A 16,024-nucleotide genomic window follows, 5' to 3' on the forward strand; every position below is an offset into this window, starting at 1 on the left:
AGTTGTAAGACAAAATTGCTATCAAGTTTCCTTTAAAGTAATTGGTCATAATGTAAGACAAATCTTGCATGATTAAGGATGATGCTACTGATGATAAAGAAAGTACATCACTTTTACGTTTAAAACCATATTTCATATATTTGAATTGTATCTCTTGATAATGCCTCAAGTGCTGACATTTTTTCTTCTTTTTCAAGCCTATATATTCTTGTTTGTGTTTGGATTTGTATGATTTTGCACCTTGCTAAACAATATGTTGAACTCTTTTTAAATATCTTATCAGTCTTCTATAAAAAAAAACTTTTTTTTATTAAAATACGGTATTTTCATAAAAAATGGATAAATATCATGTTTTAAAAAGAAGTTATCTCATTTTTTACTCTCAGTATAAAATACCATTCAATCTAATTTCACTTGCTCTTGGAATATGAGGGTTAAGTATATGAAGTACCCATTTACAACTTTTCTTAGCTCACTTGTATATACTTTCATTCTAAAGTTCATGTACTTAATAATGGCCTCAATATCAAACACTTTTTAAAACTCTTTATTGGAAATCACTTTAACTTGTGTTGGTCAGTTGTGGACATGCGATTTCTTTCTGGAAAATGCTCTATCTTTTCATCATCATCACTTTAAACAACTTATTTATCAAGATAATTCTATAGCGAGAATGGATGCAAAAGACAAGACTTTAAGGTGTATCAACCCCTTAAGGGTGGTGCTAATGATCCCTTACCTTCCCTATGGTTAATATTGGATGTAATGTAAATCGAGAAGAGAAAAGCAGGGGATAACATCAACTAAGCAGTGTTATCCAATCTATGGATTGATTGGTGTTAATGATGACTAAATACCAAGTTTCATATATGAGTGGCTATATGACTACAATAGGATGGTAAAAATATTTGTGCAATCTAATGATTGATTGAGTTAAAGGGTTCTTTCAATTAGAAAATCTCATAGATGGGTTTAGTTAGGAAACTATAAGCACTTTTAAAGATACAACTTCATTAAAAAATAAGCAAAAAGTTCTTGACAACTAAAATTTTAATTAATTTTTATATTAAGTTTATAATCAATGATAGAAATTAATTAAATTCCACAAAATTATTCTAACATTTAAAGTGGCCTCATGAACTATAGATGTTATTGACAATATTTACCAACCATGCATCAACATACACTTAATTACTCATTCAAAAAAATTTATCATATTAAATTAAGCTACTGTTTTTAACTTCAATTTATTTTGTGCAGCATAAAATGATTTCATGTCATTTTCATTGACAAATTCATTTCGACTGGCTCCACAATGGAAAAATACTCCCTCTACGCGTCTGCATATCTGGACAACCAACTACCGACCGCTACATCGCCTACCGATTACGTGTGTGGCGATGCGGCGGTCAGTGGTTGGTCGTCTGGATGTGCGGTGTCTAGACGGAATATTTTCTCCTCAATGATGGTCATTTAGAACATTTTGTGTTAGTTTTACGATTAAAGTTTTCCAAATTGAGAAAAAAAGAGAATATTTATTGCATATTTTTTCATAAACATTCACAAAATTACAAATTTACTAGAATTAAAATAATATTTTGTTTGCATCTGAGGGCCCACTCAATGTGTTATTTGACAATAGATGAGAAATGTCAAAGAAACAATATTACATGCAATTTAGCAAGGGGCGGAAGGGTGAGAATGGGGGTGTAAATGAGCCCAACACAAGTAAGCCTAGGCTTAGCTTGTTAAAAAAATATTATTGTTCATGTTAGGCTCATTTATATTTCGAACAAAAAAATATGTTTGTGTTCTGCTCCTTTGTTTAGGAAGTCAAACATGAACAATGATATTTATGAGGTTTTCTTTTATCTGTGTGTGCTGGATTATCTTCTTTTATCTGTGTGTGTTGAATTCTCGTGCAACGCTGAATTGTCTTATTTTATCTGTGTGTGTTGAATTATTCTTTTATCTGTGTGTGTTGAATTCTCGTGCAACGCTGAATTGTCTTATTTTATCTGTGTGTGTTGAATTATTCTTTTATCTGTGTGTGTTGAATTCTCGTGCAACGCTGAATTCTCTTCTTTTATCTGTGTGTGCTGAATTCTCGTGCAACGCTGAATTCTCTTCTTTTATTTGTAGGTAGTTGGGGGGAGTATCGATGATGTCCGTAGGTTGTTGTGCTAGGAGTCAGGAACTACATGAGCTGATGACTGCGTAGGTTGTTGGGGCGAGTATTGTTGACGTCCGTAGGCTGCTGGGCACGGAGTCAGGAACGCTATGTACGAGTTGATGATCATGTAGGTTGTTGTTGGCACATAGATTGTAGTGGTGAGCTCTTGTCTCACAGAAGGAAAATGTTACTAGATTTTTCAAGTTACGACGTTGACTGACGGGGTCTAGTCGGCGATGGTGGACAACGGCCGACAGTGGTCGAAGACAGTCGGCAATGATCGTCGGAGGTTGGCTAAGGTCGACGACAGTCAGCGGTGGTGCTGAGCTTTAGCTTCTTCTTAAAGTCTCAAATTCTTTCCCAAGTCTTCGACTCTCCCCTCCCATGAGAGCGTTATGGGTCTATTTATAGCGTTATGGATGTCATTAATGCAGAAATATGAACCATTTTGATCGGACGGTTTGGAGAGCTTCCCTCAATCATATGTCGTTTGATAGATATTTGAGTGCCTTAACGATCTCAGAATTGGGCAATCTTAGGCTCGTTGATTCATTTTGTTGAGACGCTGGATTCGAGTATAAGCTTGCTAGCGTCGGCATTAGTTCAACCTTCTAAATGTGTTCAGAAATCCTGTAAGTGTGGTTTAATGATTTGATCTGGGCTTGGCTTGACTCTGATTGAACTAAATTTAATATCATTTGTTCGTCTCATCGAGTCGGTCACTTTGAGTATAAGTTTGTTGAAGTCAGAGCTCTAAATGACTTTTAATTGAAGTTTGAACGTTTCTTGATCAAAGATATTGTCTCAAAATTCGTTTCATGCCTTGAGATTCGAGTCATGCTTTGAGATTCATGCCAAATGATGAAAATCTGTTGGTGGCGTATCAATATACATCATTTCATGTATATAATTATGACGCCAAGATGTGATTAAGGCAATACCAAACTTTAGATATTAATCATGTAAATAAATAAAAATTGTATGAGATATGTATTTACATTTCCCTTTATTTAATTAGAACAAGATTTTTAGGGGCAAGCATAAATATAAACAAAAAACTTTTTTCTCTTAATTACTTATTATCTTATATGCAATTAACCGAGTTTGTGAGAGGTAAAATATGAAAAAAAATATTGTGTTCGGACGTTGACTTCATCCAGACAACGAATAATGGACGCAATACTGGGGGTGTTTCTTTGTTTTTTTTTTCTATGTTCTGTCCGATGTATCATGTTCAGACTCCAGACGCAATATTTTTTCGTAAGGAAGACAAATATCTAAGACATAATTAACCTTTTTTTTCTCCTTCAAAGTGGATAATTTATTGAAGGGAAACAAAATTACTAACATAAACATGATAAATTTTATTCTATTGAAAAATTTTAACAAAGAGCATGCATTGAATGTGTAATTTAATAGTTTTATAAGAAAGTTTAAAATTCTAGTTTTGTAAATAGCAATGTTTTGAGTGTTGTTTATGTAATTATCCCATTTTAAATTAGCAAATAGTCAAGTAACACATGCCAATAATAGATTTTATAGTAAATGAATATATTATAATTTTAGAAAATAAAAATAAGGTAATATATTTTATCATAATTTCGATAAGGATGCATGTTTGGTATGCATTTTTGGAGTCTAGCTATAAGATATTATTTTATATTTCTCAACATAATAAAATCAGATTTTAACAAAATATATATTATCTTGCTTACTTCTTCTTGGAGACAAAAATAAGTAGAGCTTTTTCTCATGGAGTAATGAAACATGGACATTGTTCTTTTCATTTACACACATGGCCCACAATTTTTATGCATTTGTGTTCAGAAATTAGGACGAAAAAAAATAAAAATCGACACAAATCCAGAAGAACGCGCCTACATTCTCGAGAACAGAGCGACGACTTTCTTTTTAATATTAAAAAAAGAGTACAAAATACAAAATATGAGATTCAGAATCTCATACTCACATGGGGTTACAAACATGCCACATGTAAAATCTTATAATACAATGTATAATTACTTAAATTATTCCTATATCAAATCGCGGGGTGTTGCCCCCGAGAAATTATTCTGTGTCTGATCCGGTGATCTACGGTCATGATATATTTCAGTTTTTTTTTTTAAATTTCAGGTGGGACCCACCGAAATACATCATGACCGTGGATCACCTGATTTACGGTCAGGATTGGACACCGCATGCATCTTGCATGCGGTGTGCATGCGTTGTCCTTCCGTATGAAATAATTTTTCGTTGCCCCCGCACCCCCAACCCACATAATGAAACTCCTCTGATTGGACAGATCCTTCCGCTTCACTCCGCTAGTGGGCTCCGCTCCACTTCATCTTTCCAATTTATGGTACATGAATCATACCTAACAAATCTCTACCATGACGAATATCCAGCCCCTTAGAAGAAATACATATACCCAATAAATCTCCAACTTGGCGAATATCCAGCCCTTTAGGAGAAACACATATACCCAATAAATCTACAACTTGGTGAATATCCAGTCCTTTATGAGAAATACATATATCTAACAATTTGCATATAAAAAATTAAACTTCCATTTTTTGGGGCATAGATATGGATAAATTGTAAGTAAAAATTGAAGTTAGGCAGTTGATATGTTAATACATAAGAATTAAGCGGTAGATATGTAGATCTTCATTAATTTTTATATTTATACCACATATATCTTTCAGTCAAATAAATAGTTTCATGCACAACTACGCCCATATAACTTAAACAATTTATCTATATAATAATAAAATTAAAAAAAAATTCTTATGTTATTTAGATAATTTAGTAATTCTCTTTTCTCGATATATATATATATTCTTAGGTTCCCCGCATCCTTACGTTTCTTAAGGACAACAAAAATGACGATATTTTTTAAGCACATTAAATTGCATGGGATATATTTCATTAGAATACTAATATTTATGGTTAAAAATTAATTAATTCCATTAAATTAGTAATTAAAAAAAATTAAAATCGACATTAATTCACTCTCTTTTAACTTCGGGCTTTTGCCATTTCGCATCATGACTTTCTACATTCCTCATTACAAATTAAAAATAAGAAATAAAAGCTGTTTTAGGTATTAAAAAAGAAAAAAAAAACTCTTCACATTCCCTTTTTGAATAATTACAAATTAAATGCACAAAAATTACTTTTCAAACCAACTTATATATATATTTATATATATATATATGTGTGTGTGCGCGCGCGCGCGCGTTAATTTAAAATTGAATATATTTTTCAAACTCCATCTTTAGCCGACCCAACAGCTAAAAATCGACCCAAAAAAATATTCAATCCGAAATTTTGGCTCATAACTCGTCTATCCATGCCAAAATTCGAATCAAATATTGAGAAAAAAAACAACTCGAAAAAAATAAAAAAAATTGAAAAAAATAATAAAAAAAAAGGGCAGCAACTCATAAAAAAAAATCAATTCATTAAAATAAAAAAAATGCTCAAATTTCAACATTTGGGCTCCTAAAATCAACTCAAAATTCTCTTTTTCGGAAAAATTTGATATGAATTCGACGGTTTAGATTCTTAAACCCCATTGCCAAGGCTCCTGCACCCGTCTCTTCAGCTTTGGGATCGTCTCAAACGGCCTGCCTTCCCATCCCAGCTTCGGGCCCGTGGTAAGAAAATCTTTTTTTTTTCCTACACAGGGATCAAATCTGCCACCCGTCGCGTGGTGAAAAAAATCTCTACCAATTGAGCTACACTTATTTGCTTAAACATATAAATGTTTATATTATTCTTATATAAATTCTCACAATAATATAATATATATTCACACGCGCGCGCGCGACAAAAATAAAAAGGCTTTAGATCTTTATATTTTTTGTAGCAAAGTGATTTCATCCACAAATAGAAGGCAACTCATCTATCTCCAATAAATCTCCATCGTCCCGCACAAATCTCGAGGCATAAAATAGATCTCGAGGCAGCTTTTTGTGCAAGATGTATTCAAACAACGATAAAAACTCATCAAGAACTCAAATTTCAACAAATTTATAGTCAATCTAACCGACTCAAAAAAAGAACCCAATGTTGCCAAAATTAGTCAAATTCGAGTCAAATCAAGTTCAGATCAAGTCATTAAATCACCCTTTTAAGTTTTTTGAATCTAACAAATCTATAATCCAATCGAGCGTCTCGATAGGATGAATCCAACGGGCCTAAGATTGCTCAATTTCGACCTCGTTTAGACATTCAAATGTCCATCAAACTCCGTCTTATCGAAAGAAGTCATCCAGACCGTCTGATCAAATAGTTCATATTTCTGCATTTAATGCAATTAGAGCACTATAAATAGAGTCTCACCCCTCTCATGAGAGGGGGTTGGAGACTCGAGAGAGAATTTAAAGCTTTGAGAATGAACTGAGGTCCAGCACCACCATAGTTACCATCGATCGTCGCGGGCTGCCGTCGACCACTGCTGACCGTCGTCTACCACCACCGACTGTCGTCGACATCCGTCGACCCTCATCGATCACTTTCAATTGCCGCAGATCGTCGTCGACTGTTACCGACCATCATTGATAACCACTAACAACCATCGGGCAATACCGTTGTTGTCAATCTCCACCGGTTTTCGTCGGCCTCCTACCACCATCAATCAACAACAATCATTGTCGACTTCCACCGATCGGAAGGCGCCAGTTAATGTTGTAACTTGAAAAACATAGTAATAATTTCTCTTCTGTGGGACAAGGGGTCTCTGTAATTATCAACCTATAATTAATTTTTACATCTGGGCCAGACTCCGTGATTGTTTCTCTTTACGAGTATTTCATGTAAAAATTTCTAGCGTCATTATTGATTATTTTTTTTTATCTGAATATATGTTATGATAATAATTCATTACACTATTGTGAATTTTTCAGCGCTAATCAAGAGATTTAATAATTTTACCCATACCTCCATTCACACTAATTTAGCAGGTTCCCCTCATCTAGGGCTGTAAACAAGCTGAGCTTGTGAAAAAAAGCTCGTGCTCAACTCGTTCGAAATTGTTCGTATTCGAAATTAGGTCGTGTTTAAAAACGGCTCGTGAACAGCGTGTTTGTGTTCAGCTCGATTTAAATATTTGTGTTCCTGTTTAGCTCGAAATTGACTCGATAAAATTAAATTGTAAAAATAGATTCGAACATGAACCAAATGTATGCAAAACATGACGCATAATCACATTACCACAAGAGCAATTACAATTTGAATTTAGATATAAATATATATAATATATTATTATATAAATAATGTGCAATAGATTTTTATATAAATAATTATATAATTTTTTTTATTTCGAGCTAAAACGAGCCGAATACGAGCAAACAAAGAGTTGTTTGTGTTCGACTCATTTATAATTCGAGCTTTAAAAATTTATTCATGTTTTGTTCGTTCACATTTATTTAATGAAAGAGCCGAAAATAAGCTATTTAACGAGCCGAACACGTGCTGTTCTCTAACAACGAACTTTTTTGACAGCCCTTCCCTATCTTTATTATTCTGAAAACAAAAATGACAAAAATTGTTTAGCACGTTAAAATGCACGTGATCTTAAACCGATGATTTTTTTTAAAAATAGCAGTAAAATGGGCCGGCCCGTGAAGCATTCAATAATTTCTTAAGAGGATTACAATCACCCACAATGCAATTCTACAACGAGGTAACCTCACTTCAACCGGTGACCCGACCACATCATCTTCTTCCTCACCGCCCAACTATTAAACGCCCGCTTCCTCGTCCTCCCCCCACCCGTGACAAAAAGCTCAAACCCTAAGCTTCTCTCCCAAATGAACTTTTCATCTCTCTCTCACTTCCTCTTCTTCTCCCTCTGCCTCCTCCTACTCCTCCTCTTCACCCTCTCATGGCTCCAAACCCCCACCCCTCTCCCCACCTCCCCTGATCACCTCTCCACTAATCCAAAACCCATCCGATCCTCCAATCTCCCCTCCACCCCTTCTCACCCTCTCGACCCTCTCACCATACCCGAAATCACCGCCGCTCGCTCCATCCTCCTCTCCCACCCACTCTTCTCCTCCTCCCCTTCGCACCTCATCTTCCACTCACTCTCCCTCGATCCCCCCGACAAATCCTCCGTTCTCTCCTGGTCCTCCGGCCGCCCCCTCCCCCGCCGACGAGCATCCGCCGTCGTCCGATTCAAAGGCGAATACCATTCCCTCTCCATCGATCTCTCCACCGGAACCGTTTCCTCTCTCCCAAACCCTGCCTCTGGTTACCCCACCATGACGATCGAAGACATGACGGCATCCGCGTCCGCGCCCCTTTCCGATCCCGCCTTCAATCGATCCGTAATCGCTCGCGGCGTCCGGACCTCCGATCTATCTTGCCTTCCTGTTTCCTCCGGCTGGTTCGGACGCGAGATTGAGAACAGGAGGAGACTGATTAAGGTCCAGTGCTACTCGATTGAAGGTACGGCGAACTTCTATATGAGGCCGATCGAAGGTCTTACTGTCTTGGTTGATCTGGATACGAAGGAGGTGGTGGAGATTACTGATAATGGCAGAGATATTCCGATCCCTAAATCGGCGGGGACGGATTATAGGTTCGAGGCGGCAAAGGGGAACGATAAGGGGAGGCTGTTGCACCCGATCTCCATCGAGCAGCCGGAGGGGCCGAGCTTCCAGGTCGTCGATGGCCACAGGTGATGAACGGTTTGCGCGACTTTTATCACTCAGTTACTGGTGCGAACTTTTTTTGGGGCATTTACGAACATACCACCCAACTCTTATGTATTTACATATCAACATCTAGACTTTAGTTTTTATATCACTTTAATTTTTTATATTACATTAAAAAATATAACAATTTTAACTTTTTAAAAGTGTATGTAATTAATTTTCTTAACTTAATTACATAAGAATTATCAATGGCATTTATAATTTTGATATGTTGTTAATAGTTTTGATTTTACGAGAAAGAAATCAATGATATTAATAAAAAAAGAGGGTGTTAACATGATAATAGAAAAATAATCAATGAAACTGCGTTCGGGGTGCAATGGTGAGTCGTCATGTGTTAAGTGAACTCTATCGTAATACACTGATATTGACCGGTGTTTGAAACGGTGAAGCCCAATTGACACAAGACACCCCATTATTGGACTCCGAAAGTATCAGAAGTCCTGATGTAATATTTTTTCGGAGATTAATTACTTTAACAAGCTAATTGTCTGTAAATAGTTCTTATTTGATTTGATTTAACTCGAAATAAGAAATATGTAAATAAAGTAAAATTTTAAGCTTAGATATGAAAATTTAAATATGAAATATGTAAATACATAAAAATTTTGTGTTGTAAATGTAAATTTTCTTACTTTTAATTTATATTTATTAAATTTTAATTTTCTTACTTTCAATTTCATTCATTTCTTCTAATTTAAATATAAAAATCCACGATAATTTCCATCAACTTCTCTATAGTTTGTTCGTGACACACGCCTACATATATAGATTTAATAGTAGAAGAAAAAAAAAACAAGGTGCTAGTTCTGTAAATAACAGAGGTTTCAGTGCCATGCATGTAATTATCCCAAATAGGCTTATATATATTGATATATATCCTCGTATAATATCAAATTTATAAGCTATAATGTCAAAAATCAGAAAAAAAATTTAGCGGCTCATTTGGTATTATTTATTTATTTTATAAACCTACGAATTTGTTCTTATGTACCGCAGGGTGAAGTGGGCCGGATGGGAATTTCATTTGAAAGCGGATTCGAGAGCGGGCTTAGTGGTATCGGAGGCAACGGTTGAGGATCCGATAACGGGAGAGAGGAGGAGCGTGCTTTACGAAGGCTACGCCTCGGAGCTCTTTGTGCCCTACATGGATCCGACGGATGCATGGTACTTCAAAACCTATATGGATGCGGGAGAATACGGATTCGGGTTGCAAGCGATGCCACTTGTCCCGCTTAACGATTGCCCCCGCAACGCATATTACATGGACGGAATATTCGTCGCCGCCGACGGCCGGCCTTATGTCAGGGAGAATATGATTTGTGTTTATGAGAGTTACGCCGGCGATATTGGGTGGCGGCATTCGGAGAGCCCCATAACGGGAATGGAGGTGAGGAGGGCATGAGCAGAACCAATATTTTTTTTGAGGGAGGACAAACTATCCCCCTTGGACAATTGTGAGGAGGGACAAAATGTCAAATTTAATCTTCTATATAAGTGAAAATTCTATATTTGAGGCTCGGCAATTGCCCCTCCTAGACCCTACTTAGGTTCAACCCTTATAGGAGAAGTTATAGAATAATAATGATGGTTGAAGGTTTTTTATTTTTGTTCTTCAATTTTTATTTATTTATTTATTTATTTTGTGGTTTGTTTTGTTGTAGATAAGAGAGGTTAGGCCGAAGGTGACGCTTGTGGCGAGGATGGCGGCATCAGTGGCGAATTACGACTATATTGTGGATTGGGAGTTTCAGACGGACGGCATCATTCGTGTCAAGGTTAATTTCTTTTCCTTGGATTCTTTTTTATCTTTGACAGACGCACACACATACAACATATACATATACAGATACATACAAATACAGATATATACATACACATGTAGATATAGATGCATATACACATATATATATCTGTCACACACACACACATATAGAAGATTTTGATCATACACATCACACAAATCTTATGTATTTAAATATCTAATACCAAAATTTTAATTTTTATGTGCGTGTTACTTCTCCTCGTATGCATGAAAATATATATTTCACTTTTTATAAGTTAAAATGATAATATTTTTTGATGTAATATGAAAGATTCTGAGTAACGTAAATGCTAAAAGTAAAATTTTGTTGTAAGATAAGTAAATACATAGGAATATGGTGGTATGTATGTCAGTACATGTTTGTTTATTTGCTTAAAATTTTAGTTTAGATTAACCTTAATATTATTAGATTTATTTTTTACATTAGTCCCATATATTAAGAAATTTATTGCAACTATATCAAAGCAAAAACAACATTTCTTTTAAGCTATTTATCATAAGAATATATATTAAAATGTTAAAAAATTTACTCTTAATTAAAATGCTCTTGAGAAGTCAACCGAATATAACAGGTAGGTCTCAGCGGTATCCTCATGGTGAAAGGCTCGCCTTACACGCACGTAAAGCAATTCCCATCCAAGCAAGACACATACGGCACTCTGCTTTCAGAAAACATAATCGGAGTCATCCACGACCACTTCATCACTTTTCGACTCGACCTCGACGTCGACGGCACTAACAACTCCTTCGTGAAGGTCGAGCTTGCCAGACAGAACACCGAGTCCGGCGAGTCTCCTCGCCGGAGCTATCTCAAGGCGACGCGGCATGTCGCCCGCACGGAGAAGGAGGCGCAGATCAAGCTTAGCCTCTACAAACCACACGAATTCCATGTCATCAATTCGGAGAAGACGACCCGAGTTGGAAATCCGGTGGGTTATAAGGTGGTTCCGGCCGGCACGGCGGCGGCGCTGCTTGACGTGAATGATCCCCCTCAGATCAGAGGTGCATTTACTAACAACCAGGTAAGAAAAAAAAAAAAAAAAAACCAATCTTTTTAATGCTGGTTCATATATATATATAAATACAATTTGTATGAAATTTCTATACTTCAAAATTTAATATTTGGCACACAATTTTGAAAATTTAATAATAAGAAAAATATAATTTTTTTCTGGACTGCGTTCCTGCCTTACTGCAGATATGGGTGACGCCACGCCACAACAACGAAGTCTGGGCGGGCGGGCTGTTCGTGTACCAGAACAAAGGGGAGGACACGTTGGCCGTCTGGTCTGAGAGGTATGCAATACAATAGGAATAAAACAAAGGGTTATTTGCATACATAGCACACTAATCTTATGTATTTACACCGTCGAAAGTTTCATATGTACACATAAAATATTTAAATTTTTAATATCACCTAAAATAACAATACTATTTTTTTAAAATAGTGAAATAAATAATCTCATATATTAATTTAAAACATCAAAGTATTAAGTGAGATATATAAATACATGAGCTTTGTGTGTGCTACGTGTGTAATTTTCATGCCACACTCCTATATATTTATATTTGGGAAACTTAAATTTTATTTTTTACATTTATACCATTCAAATATTTCATATCACAATAAAAATACTCTTACTTTAACTATTAAAAAATATGTGCATGTTTTAATGCATAATTAAGGTGATATTTAAATTAAAATTGAAGTATAAATATTAGATATGTAAATATATATAGGAATTTAGTGGTATGCATTTAAATCTTACTAAAGTAAATTAAACTCGACCTATTAATTTTAGCTCGTAAATTACTAAAAGAATAATTATATTAAACTAAAAAATCATAATAATTCAGAAAAAAAAAAAATCATTGTGTGCTACTGATACTGATTTCAAATTGAAATTTAATAGGAACCGTCCGATTGAGAACAAGGACATAGTATTGTGGTACACGCTGGGATTTCACCACATCCCATGCCAGGAAGACTTTCCGGTAATGCCCACCGTCTCCTCCAGCTTCGATCTAAAGCCCGTGAACTTCTTCGAGAGGAATCCGATCCTCAATTCGGCCCCTAATATGGAGAAAGACCTTCCCGTCTGCACAGCTGCTGCTGCTGCTTGATTTATTCGAGGGGGTTTGCTGTAAATATGGAGGATTTCATGGTTTTAACGGTAATTTCTCATGTAAATTATGGTTTACATGCACTTTGATGATGGCTTTTGATGAAATGTGATAAAACCATGAAACTTGCTATGTTAGTGCAGGTTGATTATTTTAGTTATTTGGGATTGGTATTATGAATTCAATGGCATGCAAGTATAAACATGGTTTTATTGAGAAAAATTTAAGGCAACCTTTGGGAAGAAATGTGACTCTAGGTTAATACATAATAATGCCCTCAATAGTGAATTTGATGACCTCTAATTTGCTAGCTAGTTTTAGAGTTTTAGCCTTCAAACCATCCAATATGTGAGCCTTAATTTATCAGTCATTATTTGGAAGGAAGCAACATTAACAAAGTGGTAAATTAAGTTAAGTAATGCTAGAAGGAAAGCTAAGGAAACCCAAAATGTTGCTTAAATCCATGGGTATTTTGCATGGCTTTAGAGTAGCAAATCAGACCTTTGGTAGAAGTTATTATATGATTGGAGGCTATATATAAGATATAAAGAAGGCTTTTTTATGTAAGAGACATTTTCATGATTTGCTTTGTCAAAAAAAAAAAAAAAAAGTATATATATATATGATAAGATAGATAATAGTCCAGGGTATGGTTGATGGAAGTGTAATCTTCTGTACAAATTTCATGATCCAGGCGGTTATAGTATCTGTCAATAACTATGCAAAAAAGAAAATGGGCTAGTGAACAACCTTGTTAAAGCCTTGTATTGGAAGGGAAGTACCTTCAAGAGCCACTTCGATACAGATATGAAGCATTATTGATATACTCAATCCATGAGACAACAAGTATAAGGAACCCTTTGAGAAGCATCCTATTTATGATAAATTTTTGGTTGATTTTGTCAAAAGCATTCTTTATATCTTGCTTAGCACAAAAGATGAGGATTGGAGTTGAAGGTAAAGTTGTTGAGGATCTCATCAGTGATAATGATATTATCAATTGTACTCATGTTTGACATGAAATTAGCTTGAGTATCATGATTGATATTAGATATGATAAGTGTGAGCCTCTCTGTAAGGATTTTGGCAATATTTTACAAATGCCAATGTATATGGGTGTTGCAGCTACATCTAATCTGCTAGAGTTCCGCAATGTCCACTTTTCCATCGATTTTCCAATTTGTTATTCATGGATCGAGCCACATTTGCTGAGATTGTGGCTAACATTACTCTTTCGCAGGGATTTGAGGCATCTAACTTAATATTCCCTAAAAAATTTCATGAAGGTATTGATAGCAACTCGACACTGTTCAGGAAACCAGTATGGTAAACCAACAATCTACATTTTGGAGGCTGATTTGGATAAGTTAGTTGAGCCTTTGAAGAACACCCTTATTGATAAATTTCAACTAAGTCATCCAAAAATGGAAGTTGTTAGAAGATTTTTTTATGTTGAAATTAGTTGGAAGTTGGAAAATGGGTTTATTTGATGGTAGACATATCATGATTCATCTAAGTTGGGAGGAAGACTATGTTAAATTTTTCTCCAAGAAGATCCTTCATATTGAAAATAGGGTGATGGAAGTGTTGAAATGGTCATTGAATTTTGATGTCCAATCTGAGCCTTCTAGTGCACCTATTTGATTCAAATTTCCCAGGTTTAGATTACATCTATTTAATGCTCAAATCCTCTTCTCCATCGGCTCAATATTTGGAAGACCCATAAAAGTTGATTACCAGCTTAATCTGAGTAGACTATCAATTGCAAGGATTCTAATTGAAAGGGATATTACTCAACATGTCCCAAATGAGATCTGAATTGGCTCCACTCATAAAGGACATTGGCAATAAGTGGTGGTGGAACAAAAACTATATTATTCTGGTCACTGCAGGATGTTTAGTCACCCCTTTGAAAATTGCCATGTAGCTCATCGTGAAATGAGAAGAGCGACCCCAAACAATAGAAGGGATGATATCGGGAATGAGGTTGATCAGTAACAGTTGAGAAAGTTCATCCATCTTTCACTGAGGAAGCTATTCAAGTTATAGAAGTCCAAGAAGATATTCAACATCTACAAGGATAGAGGGAAGCTCATCCAACTTTCACTGAGGAAGCTATTCAAGTTATGGAAGCCCAAGAAAATATTCAGCATCCACAAGGAGTATCCTTTAATATGAAAATGGACATTAGACCAAATGAGGAGGAGAATCCAAATTTGGGTATAGAGAAGAATTATAAACAACAACATGATGTAATAGGAGATGCCAAGAGGGATCTTCTTCAAATGGGTTTAGTTGATTTGTATTTGGGAAATTGTGAGTTGACGAATCTGATAGGACAACACAATGGAGATGACAGGAGAGTTGAGTTGCCTCTGGATGGGGAAACAATTAATGTTGTTTATGCAGTTAGGCAGGAGCTTGAGGAAGAATGGCTTATACAGAAATCAAGAAGGAAGAATGGCTTATACAGAAATCAAGAAGGAAGAAGAATAAATGTACACAAGAGTTTCAGAAACTGCGACAGACATATATACTTGGAGATCATCCTCTACCTTCTAATGATTTGGGTGGTCCTTCCTCTACTAAACTTTTTAAGAGAGGTAAGTCACAACACTATAATTAAAGCTTTGTTTTGGAACATTAATGAGGTTGTGGATACCAACTCCTTTAATCGTTTAAAGTTTATATATTAAGATCCATAAGATTTTGTGTTTTGCTATTTTTGAAAGGTGAGACACAAGGAGAAGGTCATTAGGAAATTTGGTAGATTTAATCACATAATAAACCACAATAATAAAATCTGACTGTTTTGGAGGAAGGGGTTCATTATGAAATTATTGATTGATAATGTACAATTTTTTGCATATGGAGCTTGAGTTGGATGGTATCATGGGCAGTGTAACCTTTGTTTATCCTGGTTGTATTAGGGAAGAAAGGAGTGAATTGTGAAGAGCATTGGTGGAGCTTGGCTAAATTTTGGTGCATTGGTGGAGATTTTATCATGATTTGTAATCAAGCTGAGAAGAAGGGTGGTAGACAGGTGAATCAATTGTCGGTTAATCATTTCAATGATGTTATTGAGAGAGTTGGTTTATTTGATTTGGGGTATAGTGGCCCTCACTTCACTTGTAAAAGGGGGAAGTTTCAAGAACTTATGGACATATTTTTAGCTAA

General features: G+C 35.5%; 1 protein-coding gene across 1 annotated transcript; it reads left to right on the forward strand.

Annotated features, from left to right (window-relative positions):
- The first annotated feature begins 7,890 nt into the window (after positions 1–7,890).
- Positions 7,891–13,032, forward strand: LOC110025500 (primary amine oxidase-like). Its single transcript, XM_020726022.1, has 6 exons — positions 7,891–8,861; positions 9,898–10,288; positions 10,563–10,676; positions 11,296–11,745; positions 11,922–12,019; positions 12,637–13,032. The coding sequence occupies exons 1-6, from the start codon at positions 7,990–7,992 to the stop codon at positions 12,845–12,847; spliced, it is 2,136 nt and encodes a 711-aa protein (XP_020581681.1). The 5' UTR covers positions 7,891–7,989; the 3' UTR covers positions 12,848–13,032.
- The last annotated feature ends 2,992 nt before the right edge of the window (positions 13,033–16,024 follow it).

Source organism: Phalaenopsis equestris, unplaced genomic scaffold, assembly GCF_001263595.1.
Source record: "Phalaenopsis equestris unplaced genomic scaffold, ASM126359v1 Scaffold000301, whole genome shotgun sequence".
NCBI classification, from domain to species: Eukaryota; Viridiplantae; Streptophyta; class Magnoliopsida; order Asparagales; family Orchidaceae; genus Phalaenopsis; species Phalaenopsis equestris.

Bases quoted from the DNA above. Each gene is read 5' to 3' on its own strand.
- LOC110025500 (XM_020726022.1), top strand. From the start codon at position 7,990: ATGAACTTTTCATCTCTCTCTCACTTCCTCTTCTTCTCCCTCTGCCTC. The intron at 10,677-11,295 runs GTTAATTTCTTT...CGAATATAACAG, and splicing joins ACGGCATCATTCGTGTCAAG to GTAGGTCTCAGCGGTATCCT. The intron at 11,746-11,921 runs GTAAGAAAAAAA...GCCTTACTGCAG, and splicing joins GTGCATTTACTAACAACCAG to ATATGGGTGACGCCACGCCA.